General features: G+C 40.2%; 1 protein-coding gene across 1 annotated transcript in view; it reads left to right on the top strand.

Annotated features, from left to right (window-relative positions):
- Positions 1 to 23244, top strand: part of CCDC192 (coiled-coil domain containing 192) — a gene marked incomplete at both ends in the record, with an annotated part of 205978 nt that extends 182734 nt beyond the window's left edge. The window contains one exon of the mRNA XM_079795696.1: positions 22958 to 23244. Within this exon, the coding sequence (XP_079651822.1) occupies positions 22958 to 23244 (287 nt within the window). The remainder of the gene's footprint in view (positions 1 to 22957) is intronic.
- Positions 23245 to 23945: the final 701 nt, after the last annotated feature.

Here is a 23945-nt window from a genome sequence, read left to right as displayed (position 1 = left end):
AAGTTTTCTGTCATTATTTCTTCAAATAGGTTTTCAATATCTTGCTCTCTCTCTTCTTCTGGCACCCCCATAATTTGGATATTGGTACGCTTGAAGTTGTCCCTGAGGCTCCTTACATTATCTTCATATTTTTTTTCATTTTTTTCTTTTTCTCTTCTAGTTGGGTGTTTTTGCTTCCTTATATTTCAAATCTATGACTTGATTCTTGGGATCCTTTAATCTGCTGAATCTCTGTATATTATTCTTTATTTCAGTCAGTATATGCTTAATTTCTGACTGGTCCTTTACCATTTTTTTTTTTTTTTTTTTTTTTTTTTTTTTTTGTATTCTCACTAAGATCCTTAAGGGTCTCAGTAAGTTCCTTGGAGGTTTCTAGAAGATTCTTGAGTAACCTTATAACTGGGGTTTGGAACTCTATATCCAGTAGTTTGCTTTCTTCCATTTCTTTCATTTGTGACATGTTTCTTTGTCTCCGCATTTTGGCTCCTTCCCTGTGTTTGTTTCTATGTACTGGGTAGTTGCTAAGTCTCCTTGAGTTGATAGAGTGGCCTTGTGTAGTAGGTGTCCTATAGGGCCCAGTGGCTCAGCCTCCCCAATCACCTGAGGTGGACACTCTTGGTGCATCCCTTTGTGGGCTGTGTGCACAGTTTTGTTGTAGTTGAGCCTTGATTGTTGTTGGTATCACTAAGAGGAATTGACCTCCAGGCCAATTGGCTGTGAGGACCAGCTATGTCTACAATGGAAGAGCTGCCATTCAGGAGACACCCTTATGGGGTAGGACTTGCTTCAGTGGGGCTTTGGTGCTCACTGAGTCTGCCCCTTGAGTGTGTCACTTATGGATGTGAAGAGTTGTAATCTGGTACAGTCTCACACTGACCACTGGGTACACTGGCTCTTGGATCTCCAAGGACGTGCAAAGTCAGCCACTGCCTGGGGTCACCCAGCAGGAGCTACAGAGAGATCTGCAGATTGCTCCTCTTTGTATCAAGTTTGGAAGTGCCCAGACAAGGCCCAGCAGTGAAGCAAGGCAGGCTGGTACTGGTGCGGCCTTGGGCCTTCTTTTGATACCTTTGGGGCTCCCTGAGCTGCAGCTTTTTTGACCGGTTTTAGGCTGAGAAAGGACAAGCCATTCATATGCAAAGCTGCTGCACACAGCTTGGGTGGGGTTGTAAAATTGGGTGGGGCAGGGTCTCAGGGAATCACCATGGTGGAGCAAAAAGCAATGGCTGTCAGTCAGCCCTGCACCAGGGAGGTCCCAGCACAGGAACAATGACCGTTGCAAGCACCTCCATCTGGAAGAAAGCCACCCCCGCATTCCTGCCCTGATGCCAGATAGTCCAGTTTCTCCCTGTATGTGTCTAGGTCCCCCCGAGTCTCACCAGGCATTGCAGCTCAGAGCTAGTGGGAGCTTGTATCTCCCTTCCGATTAAAAAAGCAGCACACCCGGGTGCCAGCCTGTTCCGTGCCTCTGCACCTCCTCCAGTCTCAATGCACTTTCTTCTTTACCTCTCTAGTAGTAGAACTTCCACTCAGCCAGCTTTCCTGTTGTTCTCTATGATAGTTGTTATGTATTTTAATTGTAATTTTGATGTGGTTGTGGGAGGCAGCAAGTACAGGTGTTTACCTATGCCGCCATCTTGGTTCTCCTCTAGATTTTTTTAAGCAACAGAAATTTCTGCTATCATTTCTCCTCTTCTGCTCAGCTCTCAGTGAGCTCCACGATGCTTCCAATAACATTTTTTAAGGCTTCTTATGTGGTTCCACAGGTTTACATCTCACCACAGAAGAACCACAGCCCGCTTCAGATTGCCCCTCCTGCCACCCTGGTATTTACTAGTAGGTCAAAGGAAGTATTTTCCATTTAACTTCGCAGCTGTGCTCTGCATAGGGAGCCCTGACCAACACCAGGTCCCATCATCAAAATTAAAACATCCAAAAGCTCTTCATCACTATGGTAGTAGCTAGCCGTGGCTGTTCAGAGCAGAGGGAATATTCTGTTTTACATGTGAACTTTCTAGAGTCATCATGACACAAGGACATATTCAGTGTTTTTGGAATCAAACAGATATACATCTGAATTCCAGCACAGTCATTTTCTGCTGTGACCTGGGGTAATTCTGCTAAAGGCATTACGATGCCTATGGTACTGACCGAGAAAATGAAGCCCAGATAAATTAAGTGGTTTGCTCCAAGGCACACAATGAGTAATGGCCCAAGGAGAATTCCAATGTGCTTTACCATATTTCCTTCGGAATGGGGTCTTCACCTCACTGGGGCTGGAAAGCTTTACCTGTTTGGATTAGTATCTGCTATAAACCTATATTTACCTCTTCACAGTTAGCCACCTTGGTAAGTAAGTAGTTCTACATCTTGAGGCCTCCCTGGCCGCAAAAGAGAAAGAAAACATCCTGAGTACCCTGGAAAAGAGATTTTCAGGATCATTTCTACCTAGACTGCTGCTTTCTATTAGTAAACCCAGCTGTGTTTCTGTGGTTAAATATAATGTGGAGATTAAGTCTATTTGGAGAATTTTTAAACACATGACTTTAGACTCCCTGGAGTTAAAGAGGAAGGAGCCTTAGAAGAATTTTCTCCCAGACATCTCTGGCGATCTTAGGGCTCTTTTAATAAGAATAGGTATTTTAGATTGGGATCTACTGTCAACTTCCTGAAATAAAACCAGATGGACTGTCTGGAGACTAGACAGTTCTTCTAACCGGTGGCGCAGGCATCACAGAGACATATGCTGGAGGGCAAAGTGAAGTGAACAGCTCCGCAAGACTCATCCTTCTTGATTCCTTGACTTATCCCAGGTGCGGAAAGTGGAAAAAGTAATCAAGAACACCCAACAATTTGAATTTGTTTTGACCTGTCCTTGATGGTGTAATTGTGTGAATGTGGATGGAGATTGGGGGGAAGGGGTATGACATTAAAATAATTGCAGGAGAGTTAGAATTATTATAACTTGATAAATGTTCCAAAACTAAAATAACTGCTTCTTGAAAATTATAGTAGAGGGAACAAGTAGGAGGGGAGATTGACCTAGTGATAATAAATACCATGGGGGAAACAAGGTTCACATTTTTTTGGATTTGGAGAGCTGATTGGGACAGGATGTTTAAAGAAACTTACATTCTTGCTTTAATAAATCTTGTTAGAGCCACAGATGGAAATGTCTTCTATACTGTCTACCCTGACTAGTATAGGTCTATAATTTCTTATCTGAAAATTGGGGGCCAAATATGTTTCAGAATGCAGAATTTTTCACATTTAAAAGGGTCTGGGACAATATTCCATAATCAAATATATCAATATTTATACTGAATCAGATGTATAAATACCATAAATAGCTTCCCATTAGTTCAGATCAGATTTTGCTGCCAATAAATTAAGATCAGGTCAGGTCAGATTTTGCCACCAGATGAACCATGAAAAACTCATTTTGCACAGCATTTAGGATTTTGGAAATAAAGCTATGGAACTGTGAACTGTACTGTACAAATGGAAACTTCTACTTGACCATTCTACTGAAAAGAAACATGAGCTGATTTACAGGAAGATGGGGAATTTAGATTTGGGGAATGTGCTTAGAAATCATAGGTAAACAATAAAAAAAATATAGTTAACATTTCTTGAGCAATTATTATCTGCCAGGCGTTATTCTAAGAGCTTAACATGAACTAACCCATGTACATCTCTTATAATACTGTGAGGTACTGTATTTATGTACTGATAGACCTATTTACAGATGAACAAACTGAAGCATATAGCAAGTGATCATAGATAGATAGATAGATAGATACATATATATGTGCATGTGTATTTATAACTTACATATGTGCACAGATTGATATCTTTCCTGAACAATAATACTTCAGTTTTATGTTCTGTACAAAGAAACCAGTTCTTATATATCATTCTACTCACATTCCTTTTAACTATAGGAAGCTAAGGGATACATTTTACATTTAAAGTTATTATATACTTCTCAAGATGCTTGCTTTCTTCAGGGAATGTCTTTTGAATTAGAAAATACATGTAATTCTTTATCTTGAAACTAGGCCGATTAACAGATTATAGACACAAACAAGCATATTATAAAAGTTTAAGAAGAATTGAGCATTAGAATATTTCCTTAAGGGTTGAGACTGGCTTAGAATCACTGCTTTATCCCCGAGGACTTAGATGCTTGTGTATAATAGACACTTTGTGGGATAAATGAGTGAGTCCAAATCTCAAAAAAAAAAAAAAAAAAACACACAGAAAAACAACAAAATAACTGAGTCCCATTAAAAAATGTGAATTTGTTTTATCTTACTTACTTTTTTATCTTAGTTGATGCTAATCCTTAGACTTTTTTATGAAACCAAGTTTTATGTTGGCTTTTTTATAAAAGTATAGTATTCTTGATGGAGGAGTGGTTGACAACTTTGTATTTCCTTGAATATATTATTTTAGCTGATCTCTACTGGCTCTGGTCATGCTTATATGTATGTGACCTGGGGGAATTCTGGTTGTGGGAGAATTATGCATATGGAATGTGTGACACAGCCAGATAGGATCAGGCCTTATTCAAGCAGCACTTGGAAAATGATGCTGCTTATCCAGTTTTACCACTCCAGGTACTTGATTGCTAGGGTCAGATGCTTCCACCTGGTTCCCATGTCTATCTCCAACAAGATCTGAAGGCTTTTTGGACTAAGAACTTTGTCAAGATGAGTGGATTGATAAGGCCTGAAACCATACTATAAAACACACTATATACAGTTTTCTAAATTTACCTTAAGCAAACTATGTAGTTCTCATATTAATATCCAATCCTAGTCATCAAATAATTTGTAGATAAACACCAGCTCCTTTCTGATCCTGTTCATATTTTGTATCATTGCCATGATTCTGCAGGATTCACTGTTCTCGCCTGTCCTGCACTGTCCCAGTTTCAGATTGTATATGGTAGAGTCACTCTTTTGTATCAGGGCTTCTGTACTCAAAGCAGAGAATTCTCCGTCTATCAGCAGTTGTTCAAAATTCTCCCTCAAAGCACAAAGTTTTTCTCACTGAAATTAGACATAGGATTCTACATTACAACTGCATAAGACAGTTCTGGGAATCACTATTTTTCAAAGAATCCTCGTAAAATTGCCCAAGGATTGCTCATTCCTGTAGCTTTTCCCTCAACGCTGCCTCACTACATCTCCCTCTCCCTCTCTCCCTCTTTCTTTCTGTACCTTTGTTTCTTCTATCCTGTGCTGCAAGAGCAGGGTGGGCCATTTTGGCAGAGTGCAACTTTCAGGTGGGGTAAGTTCACATAAAAGATTACCCCATTGAATTCTTTATCTGGACTTACCCTCTGTTACTTTCTGTGTCACATTATCTACTTCCTCTCTGGATATTCTTGGACCACACAGACAACATTTACACATGCAGAGACACACACATCTGCACACCTATACCATCCTTCCAGACAGATAATGATTTGAGGATTTATGCTATCTTATTGGCTTTTCAAACATTTATTATACCAATTATTAACATTAAACCAATTGTAAGAATCTTTTCAATTTTAATTAAAATTCCTACTTGAGAATTTCACTCATGTGCAAATATGTAACTTAGTGGTTTATCATAAATAGGGCTCATAGTTTCCAGGAAGCTAAAAAAGCCTACAAAGTATTAACCAAGTTATTTCTGCCCACCTTTTGTCCTTTTTGGTTGTTTTCCGATATTTGGGGTCATAGTGACATTAGATGGATACTCAATAAACTGTTCACTCCTACCCACCATTTGCTGAAGAAGACAGAGTCTCAATCATCATCATTGTCTCCAATTTAACTCAGCAAGAATCCAGCACTTATTATGAACCCACTACTGGGCAATTTCGATGTCTAGTGGGTTGTTATACCAGGTATACAAAGCTTAAGTGCCAACATGTAAACTAACAACACAATACAGTATGTTAAGTACCAAAATAGTTTAGACTATATGCCCAGAAGTTCAAAGTCCCTAGTACAATTATAGAATTATAGAAAATTTTTCATTGATTACATAGGTTCATATTTTTATTTTATAAATAAAGAGGTGGACACACAGAGGGGCTGATTTGACCAAGACTTTAGGAAATTATTGTAGTGGCCATCCATGTACGTGTAGGCCCTGAACCTTCCTCTTGCATCTTTTGGAAGCTGCCTTTCTTCTCATACTGAATCATATCATTCACTTCCTGGCTCTTAGGTACTATTAATTAGATACTATTAATTATATATATAAGTTTACTTTGTGATGTATACAGTAGCCATTTTGGAAATGTTGACATTCTGGCATTAAACATCACTATGCACTAAACAATACATGCTACTAAAAATATTTCTTCTTAGTTAGATTTAAAAAGTCTCTTCAAATGAAAAACAAATATCAGAGCCAAATTTGAACCTAAACTAATTGAATTCTGTGTGAGTTTTTTAGCCAAAAAAAAAAAAATTAATTCAATTTCCCCAATATCAAAATGTCACAAAAATAACTTCTTAATCTTTTTCAAAACCAATAAATGGTATTCAAAATTATCATCTTCTTATTCCGCTAGAATTTTGATACTGGTGTAGCTTTTATTACATGTTTCCTATAGATTTGATTCTTATTATTTGCTTTACATTAAGCTATCGTCTAGACAAGAATTATTCAGTTTATTGAAACTCTTATTAGCAAAATGGCTACAATATGAAATTCATAATAATTGGAAGAGATCTTTCTTTATTCATTATTCATTCATTCACTTCTCTTCCTGACTTCCTTTCACTTCTGTCAGAAAATTACTGTTATACAAACAAAATAGAAACAGACTCATAGATACATAGAACAGACTGACAGCTGCCAGAGAGGAAGGGGTTATGGGGCTGGATGAAAAATGGTGAAGGGATTAAGTGACAGGGGTTGGGAGAAGAGGGAAGGAACAAAACAAAAACCTCAGACAATGATAACAGTATTGTGATTACCAGAGGGAAAGGGGGGTGAGGGGAGGTAGTAGAGGGTAAAGAGGAGATAAATGGCGATGGAAGGAAACTTGTCTTGTGGTGGTGAACACACAATATAATATACAAATGATGTATTACAGGATTGTACCCCTGAAACCTATATAATTTTATTAAATAGTCACCCCAATAAGTTCAATAAAAGTAGATATATAAAAAAGAAAATTACTGTTTAAATGCATTACAATGTTATAAGCTTCAACATCAATTGCATATCCCATCCATTGGTTCAGAGATTAGTTTATAATCTAATATAATCTGCCTCACCTATCCCAGAATGTTAATGTGTATTAGTCTTAACCAATCATAATTATTCTATTTCTTTGTCTAGAGCCAATGGACTGTGAGGGATATTTATGGAAGCTTATGGGAAAGAAAAGCCTCCTATTTTTTCTGTAGTAGATATTTAAGGACATTCTTCGACACTAGATAGAAAGAAGGAGGTTTACCCCTGGAAGACAGTGGCATCATCATCTGGCTACCAGAATAGTACCAGGCTTAGAAAGAAGCTGACATTGTAAAGAAAGAGCAGAGAGTCCAAAAAACCTTCAGTTGTTTAACTGAGTCTATCTACTGGTTCAAGTCTTGCCTGCAACTAGCCCTATCTCAATTTTGTTCTCTTTATTGCTTAGGCCATTTAGAGTTGGGCTTCCAGGTTTTTTTGGCAACATAAATGGTAGTGAATGACCCTCTATTATTGGCATTTTGTATAAAAACAGTTTTGTTCACAATGGCAGACTGATAGTCACCTACACAAAAGACACTATTTTTTTTTAATAAGAACCCCAATTGTATTCATAATTTAGTCATATAATGTATTTCAGGCATTCTCCCCACCCACCCCAGAATGTTAATGTTTATTAGTTTTAACCAATCGTGGTGATTCTATTACCTTGTCAAGGGCTGCTTTAGGAATATAATATAACCATAGATGAAATATATATATATGTAGTAAATTCTGCTGTGATCATCATAGAAGCTTTCCTAAATCTTCATGGGGAGATGAGACAAAACTTTCCTTTCTCTTTCAACTTTTAGACAATGCCCTGTGAAGAATATAGCCACCTCAACAAATAGAGAAAAACAAGAGAATCTAACAAAGCCAACCTGGCTTTCTTGAGCCACAGAATGAGCTAAGCCTGGAATTCCCCTGACTTCACCCAGTGCAATAAAAGACTCCCTATTGTCTAAGTTGCTGATAGTCACTTGTCCTGTTATGTGGAGTTAAAATCACTCTGACTGACATAGTCACAAATGATACTGATTCTTTGAGGCCAACTGCAAGTAAAAGTTCACCTTACTTGATTGACTAAACCCAACCTGAGTCTTAAAAAAAAAAAAAAGAGAGACTTTTAACAATTTTAGGCACACTTTCTTATTTGAAAGTTTAAGTGGTTGAAAGAATAGAATTGACCAATTAATACATAATACAGATTAAATTTAAACAATTCCTATATCTTAAACCAAAGACAAAACTGAAACCTTGGCCTGCTGAAAATTAATGTGTCCCTAAGCCTTTGTTTATCCAGGTGGCTAGAACCAGAAGACACTGGGAGGATCATCTTGGGAAGTAGCCAGAACAAATGCCCACAAGTCTTAATGGTAATCCTGCTGCCAATTCTTAAGATTCCTATTACCTTAGCATTTTCTAGTTCAGAAATTAATAATAGTTAGAAACAAAAAAGAATGAGACACCTAACCTGTTGTTTTATTCAGGAATATTTCATAAACAATTGAGAAATACTTAGAATATGACCCCCATGGATATGCTATAACCCAAGACCAGGAGAATATGTTGATGCAACAAAAATTACATGGCTTACGTGGATACCTGACACTAGGGAGGGGGTGGTATGAAGTTGAAAAGCAGCCTAAACATTTCAGACCCGCTGTTTTTTTTTTTAAAAAATACATTTTTATTGATTTCAGAGAGGAATGGAGAGGGAGAGAGATATAGAAACATTAATGATGAGAAAGAATCATTGATTGGCTGCCTCCTGCACTCCCCCTACTGGGAATCAAGTCTACAACCCGGGCATGTGCCCTGACTGGTAATCGAACCATGACCTCTTGGTTCAAAGATCAATGCTCAACCATGCTCAACCACTGAGCCAAGTTGGCCAGGCCAGACCCACTCTTATGTAAGAATTTGGGTACTATTGGTCATAATAATAGATATGATGTAAACATTTACTCTGTTTTAGTGTGATTGCTAAACAAGTTCTTAGTAAAATGTCATAAAGTATGAGCTCTGTAAGTATTCATTTCTTTCCTCACTTCCCTTTCTTCCACTCTTTACCTCTTGTCTTATGATTATAACTAGAGGCCCAGTGTACAAATTCGTGCACAGGTGGGGTCCCTCGGCCTGGCCGGCGATCAGGGCCATCAGGGGGGCTGGCTGGGGAGGAGAAGCCACGGGAGGTTGGCTGTGGGAGCATATTGACCACCAGGGGGCAGTTCCTGCATTGAGTGTCCGCCCCCTGGTGGTCAGTGCGCATCATAGCGACTAGTCGACCAGTCATTCCAGTCCTAACAGTCACTTAGGCTTTTATATATATAGATTACAAAGGGGAGGAGGGTTAGTAAAAGGAAAACCATAGTTATAGAAGTTCTTTGACAACTCTAAAATTATAAATACTTTTTCTCATATTTTTGTATAATATGTTCAAAATACATACAACGAAACTTCCCAGTATAAGCCTGGAAGCCTTTTGCTGAATATTGTACTTAATCTCCTAGACCCAGCAGTCGCCAACCTTTCAGACCTCACAGACCATCAGTGGTCCCCAGACCACTGGTTGGTAACCACTGTCCTAGACAATATTTTGTGCTTCTCTAGAGTGCATTAGATTTAAGCTCAACCAGAAAAGAACTTCTTTACCATTAGCTTTAACAATGTTCTTGAGGCATATAATTTATGTGGTCAAGTATGTAACTAATGGGAAACCATCTATGAAAATTAATGCTTGTACCAAATATTAGAAGATTTTCTACATAAAGAAAAGCTTGTTTGTGTTCCCTCTTAGGAAATTTCTCCATCACTTTTGAATTATCTTTTGAATTACATGTTGAAATTTCAAAAAATATATAATCAACTGATAAAATTGGAATGGCATTTCACTGGGAGGAGGAATGGAAAGGACTGTGTTCCATAGGCTGTCCTCAAGAACAGGGCATTTTTATGTTGCCCATTTAGCAACGTAGCAGAGACATCCCTGGCCCTCATCCATTTCTGAGTCAGTTTTTACTGTTGTCTTATTACTATAAAATTTAAAGTAACAGCAAGTTGCACAAAATAAAAGGGAAAGAGTTAATTTTAAAAAAACACACACAAGTAGATATGATTACCTGTAACACTGATAAGCAGTGCTGGTTCCTGTGAGCAATTTCTGTCAAGTGCGCAAGGGCCCTCCCACTTTGATGCTTTTTTACCCACTTTGACTCTGCTATTTCTTCTTATGCACTTAATCCACTTTTATGTATCCTTCTCTACAACCTACTTCCCCTTGATCTCTTCTGAATTGAACCCTGTATGTCCAAGTGCTCAATGAATGTCCAAGCGCCCAAGTGGGCCACTTTAAAGCCCATTTGTGTCATCTGATAAGTGGTCCTCACCAGCTTGTTAGTTTCATGACAAATTACTATTTTTATAATGTGACTAAAGCTGGGAAGGAAATAATGGAGTTTGAGAAAGTCCTTAATAAAATAGTACCTCAGCCCTGGCCAGTTTTCTCAGTGGTTAGAGCATAAGCCCACAGACTGAGGGTCTTGGGTTTGATTCTGGGTCAAGGACACATACCTGGGTTTCAGGTTTGATCCCTGACCCTGGTCAGGACATGTGCAGGAGGCAACCAAACAATGTGTCTCTCACAAGGATGTTTCTCCTTCTCTCTCTCTTTTCCCCCTTCCCTCCATTCCACTCTCTCTAAAAATCAATTGAAAAAAAATATATCCTCAGGTGAGGATTAACAACAACAACAATAGTACCCTAGAAAGATTAAGAATGTAATTTTTTAATGAGAATTACAAAGCACAGAGGTGAAGGATTTTGCAGGAGCCTGACCTAATGGGTGTGGACCCTATTAGATAAAGTTAGGAGTTTAAATCAACAGGACTCTGTAATAAGATGGATGGAAGAGCAAAGGAGGAATCCAATGTAAATCTCAGATATGATGTTAGCACATAGATGCACGATGATGCCATTTTACTCAACTAGTGAACACTGGAAGGAGATCAATTTTGGAAGTTAGATAATGAGTCCAGTCTTGTACATATTGCATCTGAGATGTTTATGAGATATATCATTGGAGTGGTGCAGAGTCCAGAGCTTAGATCTAACCTAGAGTGGTAAGTGTGGGCCTCATTCACACAAATAGATTGCAACCAAGGCCACAGGAGCTACTGAAATTACCTATGGAGAGAAAGAAGAAAGTTTAAGACCAAGAATATAGGGATCTCCATATAGTAATTGCTCTGAGAAGGAGCCCACAAAATGATACCATAGGAGTAGTCACAAAGTTTGGAGGAAGAGTGTCATATTACAGAAGTGAAGGGAAGGGTGTTTTAAGGGGACCTGTCAACAGTGACAAATATTCAGAGGTCGTTCAAGATGATCCTGCTTTCCAAACCTCCCTATTTCTCAAGCACTCTGACAAGCTTGCTGAGAATTATGGATGGAGCCTTAAGAGCTTCCACTACTTGATGTTTTACATAAGTAAAAATGTCGGTAATGAATTTCAGCAAGATCATTCTCAAATGACGGAGTGTTCAACACTTGGAGAATTTGTTCTGGGTGATGTGAGGATCCCACTTAGCAAGAGTTGATTTCATCATTTTAAATGTTCCAGGGCAAAATAAATGAACAACCCAAATAAATTCTTGTGATCCTTCAGCTGCTATTTTTAAAGAAAACATTATTCTGACACTTGTTAAAACGGCAAGGACGACTATATTCAGGACTAATGGGATAGACTATCACATTAGGGAAGAGAGGTTGGCTCAACTCTCAATATAACAAGGAAAAGTGGGGATTTGTAGCCAAAGAGCCAAGTGGTGGGATGCACAGATAGAAGATGGCTAAGAGGAGAAGGAAGGTGGGCCACAATGATCAGGTATCACCTGAAGGGTTAGTGGAAGATGAGAAATTGCATCAGATATTGAGAATGATCAGATATCAAGGATGGGGGGGGGGCGTGTTTCTCTCTAAAATGACTTAGCAAGGTTCTTGCTACAACTGGGCTCTTGAGGATTAGTCAAGACAAGGCTCAGAGGAGCCTGATTAAAGTTTGGTGAAGGAGAAAGTCTTTGTCACTACAGTATTATTTGCAATTTATTACATCTTATGCACTGACTCCTTAACTCCAGCCAAGCAGTAATGAGTCTAGACCTAGCACTCTATCTGGGGAACTCATAAAATTCAATGTTGCTATCACTATCGTCCTAAAGCTACTCAAAAGGAAGAAAATGAGAAAGATTTAAGGAAGAGAGGGAGCCATGTATTGTGAGGTTTAGTTGTCCATGTCACTCAAAATTTTGCACACAAAAATGAGTGTACCCAAGTGTCCTGTTGTCGGGAACATTTAAGAGCAGTGTCAAGTCAGCAAAATCAAAATGACTTGTTACCCGTCTTCACAAACCACGTTCCCTTGCATAGTTTAAACAAGCAAATCCTGATCACCAAAATGATGAATCCTTTATCCCATCTTTCAGCACACATGCACACAGAACAACCAATTTTCATTGTCATTATCAAAAAATAACTAACCCTGACAATACTATTATTACTAGAGCATCATTTTATTTCTCAATGCCACACAACACAGAAACTGTGACATCTTCTGAAAATTAATACAAATAAACTAAATTGGCATTTCTCATTTTATCTGTGCATCAGGAAGAAAAGCAGGGAAAAGTCTCACTGTTAGATGCTCTAGTGCAACATGCAGTCCAAATAATGTTACATAACCTCTACTCATATTCCTCCGATTGACCTGAGTCCATACTGATCCCATGTCAGATAGGCATAGAAACAGTCCTCATCTATTCTCTTCTTTTCCTTCCTTTCTCACAATCTCTTAGGTCTCTCTCTCTCTTGAATTTCCTATTCTCCTATCAGGATCCATTTTTACCTTGTTGGCCTCTGGCCAGGCTGTCAGTCATTGGGCTCATTCATTATTCTATTCAAAGGGGACTTCAAGTCCAGCTAAAAGGAAAAGGTAGAAGAGCTGCCCGCCACCCCCCCTTCCCCCTGCCCCCAAAAAACACCTTTCTTCTGCTTAGATTGATTTTTCTCTTGCCATACCTCAGGTGAATTGTTATAACAGTGTTTGTGTCTTTTCTCAACCTTGTCAAAGAACTCCTGTAGAATAATCTGATGTGATCCGAGACCCTGGAGGGGCTGGGAAGGAACCCTGCCCAGGAAGGGAGCTATTAGGCCAAGTTATCCTGTGCTGTTCTACCCTCACCCGAGTAAAACATTTCACCCCAGTGGTGTAGACAGAAGGTGGAAAACAGCACTGCAATCTGCCCAGCAGGCAGTGTGTGGCCACTGTTCCATATACAAGCCTATATTCATTTACTTATATTCCTTTTTAAACATCCTCGCTCGCTTTTCCACACAAATGCCTCTCCCGGCCTCCTGCACTACTGCCAAGATTTCACACAGCCTTCTGTGATAATGTTCTTATCAGTCCTCTTGGACACAGTAGCTAGTAGCTGATTCTAGCATGCTCCAGGCAGAAAACCCTTGATTCAGAGCTGCAGAAAGGGATTCTCTTTCTCCCTGTGTGGCAGGGGTAGCTGTTAGCCTAATGGAAGCTGGGGAGCCACTGTGCTTCCACCCGAAGGCGTGCTCTCTCCCTTCCCCACCCACTCCTCGTGATGAGGAAAAGATAGACTCCTCTCCAGACCACTCGTGAGCAAAGGCGTCCATCCCTTCCCTGGGAAACAGAAACAGAAGCCAAAACAGAAACAAACCCTAAAGCATTCCTCATTTTCTCTGGATATTCTGGAAATAATTCCGGAAGTTAGAACTGACAAGGTGCTGCTGAGCTTTAAGCTAATGAGAGGAGGAGTGGATGCCAGAAGGACCATGGATGGATGCCAGAAGGACCATGGATGCATTTGGTCAGCGAGTAACATTTACAGGCTGAGCCATGTCAGGTGACAGGGCAGAGGCACAAGGAGTGTATTAGAGGTGCTCTCTCTCTTCTCACTGTGGGGATGGCAGTCTTGTCAAGAAGAGACTTGCCTGGGAGATTTCTGGCCTACCTTTTAGGATTTAACCAAAAGCTTAGTTCATCATGCCTTGTTACAGGTCAGCAGAAAGTAAACTGCAAAAACCTGGCTGATCATCAGAATTACCTGGAGAGCTTCGTAAAGATATAGATTCCCAGACACCCTCCTGGATTCAACTCAGCAGAATTTCAGCAGCGAGGCCTGATTCTCCGCATAAATGAAGCTTTCAGCTGCCAGCTTGGAGAACCATTTTTATAGCTCATAGAATCTAAGTCAGATCTGGGAGAGATCTATTCTAACTTTTCCATTTTTTTTAATTAAAAAAAAAATCCTAAACTCAGAGTTGTTAAGTGCAATGTTGTACAATAATGACAATTTATTATCTGGAAAAAAATATGCAGTTATGAAAAACTGTGTGTGAAAAAAAAATGTGCCTGTTGAGGAAATGTAGGAACCAAACTAATGATACACCAATTAAAACCTTTGGGCCAGCCATTGCTATCATATATGCACTTAACTTTCATTCCTTTATTCACTTAAAAAATGACAATAGCCCTGGATGGTTTGGCTCAGTGGATAGAGCATCAGCCTGCTGGCTGAAGGGTCCTGGGTTCGATTTTGATCAAGGTCACATGCCCGGGTTGCAGGCTCAATCCCCAGTAGGGGTCATGCAGAAGGCAGCCGATCAATGATTCTCTCTCATCATTGATGTTTCTATCTCTCTCTCCCTCTTTCTTCCTCTCTGAAATCAATATAATAAGCCAGGCAATGAAAGAAAAATACCATACAATTTCACTCATTTATGGAAAATAAAGAACATTATAACCTGATGAACAAAAAGATAGATACTGAGGCAGTAAAGCACCAAACAGACCTTTAAATTACAGCGGGAAGGCTGGGGAGTGTTCGAGGGGGGGTGGGAGGGAGAGATCAATCAAAGGACTTGTATGCATGCATATAAGCACACCAATGGACACAAGACACGGGGTCGGGGGGGGGGGATGAGGGCATGCGACAGGAGGTAGGGGAGGCTGGGGGAAGGTCAATGGGGGGAAAAAAGGAGATATATGTACTACTATATGTAATACTTTAAACAAATTTTAAAAATGACAAAAAGCTCTGCCCTCATGGAGCTTTCATCCTAGTGTGTGGTGAGAGACTACCAACAAGGGAGAAACAAAGTACAGAGTAGTCAGAAACAGCATGTCAGTGAAAACAAACCAGGAAACAGTGGCCAAGGAAGGGCTTCATTGTGTGAAGGTTACTTTGGAAAGGAAGGACCTGAAGGAACTGAGCGCTAACCATGTATGTATCAGGGGTACAATTATCCAGGCAGAGGAAATAGCAAATACGAAGGCCCTGGGGTAGGAACACACCTGGTCTGTTAGGGCTGAGGACAGTGGGAATGTAGCAGAATGACTGAGGAGAGGAGGAATAGGAGAGGTGTCAGAGAGGTAAAGGGGGGCAGGGGGGGAACCATATAGGACCTTGCAGGGTAAGCACTTGGGTTTTTAGTCTTGCCTGAGATGAAAAATCAGTAGAGGATTTTGGACACAAGAGTGTCAAGACCCAACATATATTTGAATGAGACCTCTCCGTGCAGAGCTGCAACCAGACTGAAGGGGCAGTAACAGAAGTAGGGTGGCCAGATATGAAGCAACTGCAATACTTTAACTACATGTGCTGGGCAAGAGAATTAACATATGCCTCAGAGTGACATAGGAAGGAGGCCAGGAGTCTGCAGTTCCCTCCGTCTGCTTAGCTCCCCCACATCCTACCATGAGAGCATTCTGCCACCACCGGAGTGATGCTAGCAGTTACAGGTGAGTGATTATCTTCCTCCCTGGTCTCCAAACACCAAACAAGTCCTCAAAGCATCCACATCAGTCAGACCCCTTGTGCTGGTTCTGGGGACAGGTGAGGGCACAGCATCAGCATCTGTTTGCGGCCCTATGAACTTGAGGCAACAAGTGCTTCCTACAGTCTTTCTTGCGCTTCTTGTTTTTCCCCAAGTGTTTTTGCATCAAGTGTTCTATAAGCTCTCTGATCTCATTGCTCCCGGAGAAACTAACTTATCCATGTAATTAGGGCTGCAGCCTTTCCATCATTGTTGCAACTAAGTATCTTGTCCCCTCCAAAGCACTTATTAAAACAGATAATTTTAAGCATTTAGGTATGGAGCTGTTGGGCTGTTTCTAGGTGAAAATATATATTTGCTCCAGTCTGCCACTGCACTTCAAATTTTTCCTCTAAAGCATAATCCTGTAATATGAATGGTTATCAGCCCTGACCAGTGTTCTCAGTGGTCAGAGCATCGCCCCACACACCGAAGAGTCGCAGGTTCAATTCCTGGTCCAGGGCAAGTACCTGGATTGTAGGTTCAATCCACACTGCCCCAGTTGTGGTGTGTGTGGGAGGAAACTAATCAATAGGTCTCTCTCACATCTATGTTTCTCTCTGTCTGTCTGTCTCGCTCTCTCTCTCTTTCCTCCCTCCTTCTTCCTTCCCACTCTCTCTAAAAAAATCAACGAAAAAAATATCCTCATGTGAGGATTAACAACAACAACAAAAAGAATGGCTATCATTATGAAATGGAAAGTTTTGTAATACATATGGAAAATTTCTAGCAAATATCACAGTATTTTAATCCTTTTAACTGACCATATTTATTTGCCAATCAAATCTGTTCTTATAATGCTGCTTGTTTTTCCCAAATCCACAAACACCTGCCAACTTCAGATGTATTTTAAGTGTTCGCAGCATTAGTGGAAAGACATCGAAAACCCTTCCAACTCAATCATTTGCCACTATGGAGAGACTGGTCTCTATACAAATTAAAACACTGAAGGGGGAAGGTAGAGAAGTCTTCAAGAAGTAAAACTAATCTGATTTCCAAGAAGTAAAATATCTGTGCAAAAACTAAGTGAATCATTTATTCGAGAGAATTACCATTCTCAAGTGTTCACTGTAAAAGTCTAGAGAAGGATAGAAAACTAGGAAGGTTTTTATTGTCATTTTGTTTTTTGTGCAAGCAGTGAGAGGAATGTCTTGACAAGGATGTGCCAGTTTTCAAGTCCAAGTATGACAATAGTTGAAACTGGACTCCCTTGTGGTTACTGAGAAATATACACAGCTTTCAAAACCAACATGTAGGTGAGTCAGAGTGATGGGCATTTTACAGAGGAGGAAGCTGACATAGTCTTTCAGGCCAAACAGTAAACCTGGGTGGCTCTGGCAGAATGAGGTATTTAATCACCTCACCCTTAAGAGTCTTTCTTCTTGAGTAAATAGTTGGCAGCCTTGGTCATTAGCTTGAAAGGCAGAGAGAAAAGTAAAGGTTCACAAGTGAGTACCCAGCAGAGGTGTTTTGTTTAGGCTAAATCCTAAATGTCCTGTGGGGCCTAACTCAGTGTTGCCTCTTCCCTGCACGACTGTGACTGTAGGAGCCATCGCAACTGATTCATTCTCTATGTGCCCCTGTGTCCAATTACTGAATAAATGAAAGAAGATGACCGTGGAGGATACTTGAGACCCAACTGGGAACATGTGTGCTTCCCATTGCTAGAGATATTTGAATCAGAAACTAGATCAGCATTTCTCTGTTCAATGAAGGGATCAAACGGGAAACACCCTTTTTAGAAATATTTAGGAAAATCTAAAAAAAGTTCTCCAACCATTCGCTGGGCCACCCGTCAGCACTGTATCACTGTTTACACAGAACTATTAACTTCCTGGATTCCCCAGGCAATGCTTTCAGGTACCATAGGTTCTTGGACCTGCCTCTCCAATTAGCAAGTTGTAGCCGGCTTTCCTCTCCTATGTCCCTCCCAGCCTTCCACACCTGTCGGATATCTCTGGAACAGCGGGTAGCTGCATGATGACAAAACACAAATTTTATTCATTGATTCCAATTGGCAGATGACCTATGAAGAGCTGGAGGGACACCAGTGTCTGAGAGCCACTCACTTAGAAAATAATCAGCTGGAGATGTTGTAGAAAAAACTCCTAAACAAATGGGACCATATCGCTCACAAAATGCACATTCCAATTCTCAGTGTCTAAGATACTCCTTAAACTATCATTTGTTCTGCTATGAATTATTTAGTAATTTTGACAGAATTCTCACGTGGCACTTTGCTAAGAGTATTGAGAGTATGAAGAAGGAGAAGTTGGAAATGGTCAAAGGCAAATGTCACAATTTCTTCTGGGCCTTTTTTCTTTCAAGGCTGACATTACAGAACTAAGCATAGCCTGGCCCAGCTGTGGGCAGAGGGTTCAATTATCTATCCTCTTTCTGAACCTTTCTAAACCTGTGCAACTACATCACCCCTTCTATCTCCTCTTTGCTATGCCCGAAAGCCCTCATTCTCACTCTTGGAGGCAGAGAGAGAAGAATTCATGAAAAATGGTGTGTGCTTGTGAAAACCTCCACAACAGTAGCAATTTTAATGAGTTCATATTCTGACTGTGGCTAATCAGATTTGCCCCCTCTCTCTGACAGATGAGAAGAATTTCTCTTGTCTCCGGTTCTCTTTGAGCCCCTGGTATGGGTTACACCTAAGATTATCTGCTCAGATGACAAAACCTCACACTTCAGGTTGGCCATGGCCTTGGCAAGGCTACCTGAGCAGCCAGGGAAAGCCTAGGAGACCACAGGTGTTTGAGATTTGGGGACATGCATGTAACACTGCCAGGACCTTAGGGTCACACATCCCTTCCAGATTAGGGACCCTCAACTAGGAGACAGCAGGTCATGAGAAGGTTAGTGGTAGAGTCTGGAAAACTGTGGCCTTGGGTCATTTCCAATACAAATAGGATATGAGACTCCTGGAGTCCCCCACTTTGTTGAAGAGCTTAGAACACTTTTGATATTTGTAATGTGTTTAGAAACAGACAAAAATATTTTTGTTTTGTGTGTAAAGAGGTTATTTAGTAGTAAAATACACTTGTTATGAGAAATTGCTTTTTTGGTGTATATATTCTTTAACTTATCACATCATCATTTTCATTTGATACATAAAAACAGTGCAGTAGGAATCAAAGGCCTCATGCCATCTCTCCTTTTCTTACCTTCACATTCCTTCTCTACTCCTTTGCAACTGTCTTCACCCTGTGCTACAGTCTGAATGCGCCCACCCCCATATTCATGTGTTGTATCCCTAACCCCCCATGTAGTAGTAGGAATTGGTGCCTTTGGAAATTAATCAGGTTTAAACGAGGTCAGGAGGATGAGTCTCTCTTACTAAGATTAGTGCCCCTATAAGAAGAAACATCAAAGAGCTTGTGGTTTCTCTCTCTACCAGGTGAGGACACACAGAAAGGTGGCTATCTGCACACCAGTAAGGGAGTTTTCACCAGAACTCAATCATGCTGGAACCATAATCTTGGACATCCAGCCTCTAGAACTCTGACAAAACAAATTTCTGTTGATTAAGTCCCCCAGTCTATGGTATTTTGTTATGGGAGCCTGAGCTGACCAAGACACCCGGCCTCTCTTTCCCTACTACCCTCTTCTGGGAGGGCAGAGACAGACATGTAGACCTACTGACAACAATGCCTATGGAATGCCACCTGCTGCATTTTTGCCCCTTTATCATTAGAATGAGGTGAACAAACTATTCTACCTACATTGCAAACTTTTCTACCCTTTTGACCAGATTGCCTTCTGGAGTGACAGTAAACCCTTTCTTCATTGTGCCAATTGGTAGAGATAACTTTTTCTGAAAGGAAGGGGGAAACTGGGGAAAGAAAAGTTTGGAGGAGCCTGGCCGGTATGGCTCAGTGATTGAGAGTTGACCTAGGAACCAAGAGGTCACCGATTTGATTCCTGGTTAGGGCACATGCCCAGGTTGCGGGCTCCAACTCCAGTAGGGGTGTGTGCAGGAGGCAGCCAACCATAGATGTTTCTATCTCTCTATCCCTCTTCCTTCCTCTCTCTCTAAATAATTAATTTAAAAAAAAAACATTTTAAAAAAGAAAAGATTGAAGGAGAGGTCAGAGAGAAGGTGGCAGGCCCATACAAGGCGAGAGGCTCCTGATGCACCCCTCCATTCCTAAGCCTCACTGGGGCCCAGGTTTCCCCATCCTGCATGTCATTCCTTTCCTTAGCATCTTCCCATTGCCTCTTGCTGCCACTCCCATCTTTTTTCTTTTCTCTCCTGTTGAAATTCACTGTAATACAAAAACCCATTCTTCCAAGCCCAATTTTCCATGCCTCTACCCTCTGGGGTAACAGAAAGGCCATCTATGTATGTGCTAAGGGTTGAGGACCAGTCCTCGTCCCTCCCAAAGAACAACTGTACACATTAACTAGAGCCATGTACAAGGAACACATTCACCTGGGCCTCAGAGAGTAGTCGTCCAAAAAGAAACTCTGGATGCAAAAGGTGTAGAGAATGAGAAGTACCAATTGGCAGTTACAAAGTATTCTTGTGTATGTAAAGTACAGGATAGGGAATATAGTCGATAATATTGTAATAACTATGTATGGTGCCAAGTGGGTACTGGAAATATCAGGGGGAACACAGTGATTAGTACATGATTACCTAACCACTATGCTATACACCTGAAATTAACACAAAATAATATGAATGTAAACTGTAATTGAAAAAAATTGTTTAATAAAAATAAAAGGAAACTCTAGTCCAGTCACTATTCAATAGAAAAATGATGAGCAACAAATAATATTTTAAATTTTTCAGTAGCCACATTTTTTAAAAAGTAAAAACAAATGAGTGAAATTAATCTTTGAAATGTATTTTAACACAATAGATCCCAAATATTATCATTTTAACACATAATCCTTAAAATTTAATGAGATATTTCACATTTTTTAAAACTAAGTCTTTTTAAAAATGTATTTTTTTTTATTAATTTCAGAGAGGAAGGGAGAGGGAGAGAGAGATAGAAACATCAATGATGAAAGAGAATCATTGATTGGCTGCCTCCTCCATACCCCACACAGGGGATAGAGGCACAACCTGGCATGTGCCCCAACCTATAATGGAACCATGACCTCCTGGTCCATAGGTTGATGCTTAACCACTGTGGCCAAGCTAAACTAAGTCTTTTCAATCAAATGTGCATCTCAATTATAGCATATCTCAATTCAGACTAGCCACATTCAATTGGTTAATGGCCATATCTGATTAGTGGCTATCATATTGGACAGCACAGCCCTGGCAGGTAAAAGGAAAGGTGAGGCCCTGGCCTATTGCCATATGGACTCCCATCTGGGCATAAAAGCACAGGCCTATTGCAGAGGCAACAAACTAAATGCTCCTTTGAGATCTGAGATTTTTTCATGGCTTTTAAAGAAAGGTAATAAAAGAAAAATATATATATTTCTTAAATATTATTGTTAGAATTTCAAATGTTCAGAACAAAAATTTCTCCATGATTCCTTGAAAGCTAGTACATTGCTAATAATAATTTCTAGGAGCAGAAACAGTCTGATCTCTCCTCCCATCCGTTTTATGAGGCCAAAAGCACCTTGCCCACTGTGTAATTCAGTGCACAAGCTTTCACCCTGGGCTCCCTCAGGAAACTGATGACTTCAAATTAGTCATATTTGCTGAGAAATGGGTGATTACCTGCCTTCATGACTACCACAGCTAAGCTGTCTCAGACTTTTTTATTCTCAATTAGAAGTGCAGCTGTGGGGTTTGTTCTCACTGGGGATTGAGTGAATGCTGAACCTTCTACTGTAACAACTAGCTATCAAGACCATCAGATTCATCTATATGCTACTGGCTCTATTATTCCTACAATTGTACCCAAATGTTGGTGTCTCTTCCTATCGCTGAAATCTGCATTTTTATATAATGCAAGAAATAATTTTAATGGTTTTTGGAAATTTCAGGATGAGAGTGTTAAAGAAGATGTTGCTAAAGTCTAATGGGATGAGGTTTGCTTTCAGCAGCTAAATTTTTTGATGGTCTAGTGAGATTTCTTTTCAAGGATTTCCTGCTGCCGGCCACTAATCTTTCACCTATTTATTGGAGCCTTTCCCTCCTTACTCGGGGCTTTATCCTTATCTGGGGAGTTAAAATGATAGAAATTGATAAAGGATAAGTTTTTATGTCCAGGAAGTATTTGTGATTTTCATTAAGAAATGCTCAGAAGCCTTCAGACCTAAAAGAAACGAATCTCTATGGGACCCCATGCTGATAGAGTTTTTCTAGATCAGCTCAAATTATGCTCTGCCAATGCTAAAGAAACTAGTCTTTTCTCATTACCACTTCTCCCAGAAGGAACAATGACCTTCTCCTCCCCCCTCCCCCCAACCCCCATTGAATTAAAATTCAAATTGAAGCATATTTCTACTTGAATGTAGCTTTTGTGAAAAATCTTAGGAAAGGGATAACGAAACTTGGGACGGCTTTTGTTTTTAGATTGGATTTTCAAGGACCACCCATTCCCAGGGTTAATTGGGAGTTAAATGCGCATTAGAAAGAGTTGGCAAAGACTGAGTCTGCTCCCTCTCCAGGGGCTTCCAAGTTCTTTTTTCATGAGCACCCAGAATCTCTCCCCCTCAGTGGGATCCAGATTCTATTCTCAGTATCTTTGACCAGATGATGCAACATCTGTGTTGTCTTTTAAGAACGTGAGAAAAGAAGCTTTTCATCTTCCCTCTCTTTGAGTTCTGGGAAATTCAATTAAAACTGCTCAGACTTTCCTTTTCCTGTTTGTTTTAGAAGACTACTCGCCGGAAGAGTACTGTGGCAGTCTCCCGCCTGTGGAAGAAGGTGACAGAAGAATGAGCCTGATTATGGAGTTGTCAACCCAGATTTCCCTTCAGACTGAGAAGATAACTCAGTTGGAAGAAGTTTTAGAGGAAAAGGAAAGGAAGATTCAGCAACTGGAAGCTGAGCGGGGGGCTCATCCTGCCCAAGAGGTCCAGGACTCTCCAGAATGCTTACAAGAAGCCCCAAATTTATTTAATAATAGCATTATTTCTGTGGTCTCTGATAAGGATATGTAAAGATTCCCAGTAAAATAAATAAATAAAAGTTTATTGTTATCAAGGTAAAGACCAGAACCCAAGTAGACTCCTCATTGGCAAGCTCAAGTTCAAATTCATGGGTTTCAGTACATCTTATAATGTTCATACTGGAAGGAAACAAACAAACAAACAAAAGTATTCAGAAGCAAACACTGAATGTTTCCCCTGTAGGCATCAGTAGTCATGTAATCCATACTACATTTTCAGGCATTCCTGATAACAGTGCGAGAGGGAAAAACCACAAAACTAGACAGAGTCGAAGAACTTAGCATCATCCTCTTATGAGAGGCTTGTCACACTGCAAGGGAGGGGTGCCACCTGTCCCATTTTAGTATACAGCTCAATTGTGAACAGTGTCATGGAAGTCAAGCTTCAAACAAATGGCCAGGAGGTCTATCCTTTCTTGTCCTCTAGAATGTATTTGTTTACAGCATTCAGTGTTTTATTAACACTTAGCAAGGGTAGAAATGAAATAAAACCAAAGCAATTGAAAAAAAGAAAGAATGGATGGATGAATCAGAGCTGCAGTCCTTTGGGAAAAGTGTCCTGGGACAGCATCTCCTTCGGAAAACACAAAAACACTGACTTTTCCCTTAGGAACAAGACCAAGAGCAGAGCAAAATATAGTGCTCTGTTCTGATTGTACCAAGAAGTTGTGAACAGCACAAAATAATATCAGG

The sequence above is a fragment of the Cnephaeus nilssonii genome (genome assembly GCF_951640355.1).
Source record: "Cnephaeus nilssonii genome assembly, chromosome: 2".
In the NCBI taxonomy this organism is placed as follows: domain Eukaryota; kingdom Metazoa; phylum Chordata; class Mammalia; order Chiroptera; family Vespertilionidae; genus Cnephaeus; species Cnephaeus nilssonii.
The sequence above is the reverse complement of the archived record's forward strand: the minus strand, read 5'-3'. Positions and strand labels throughout refer to the sequence as shown.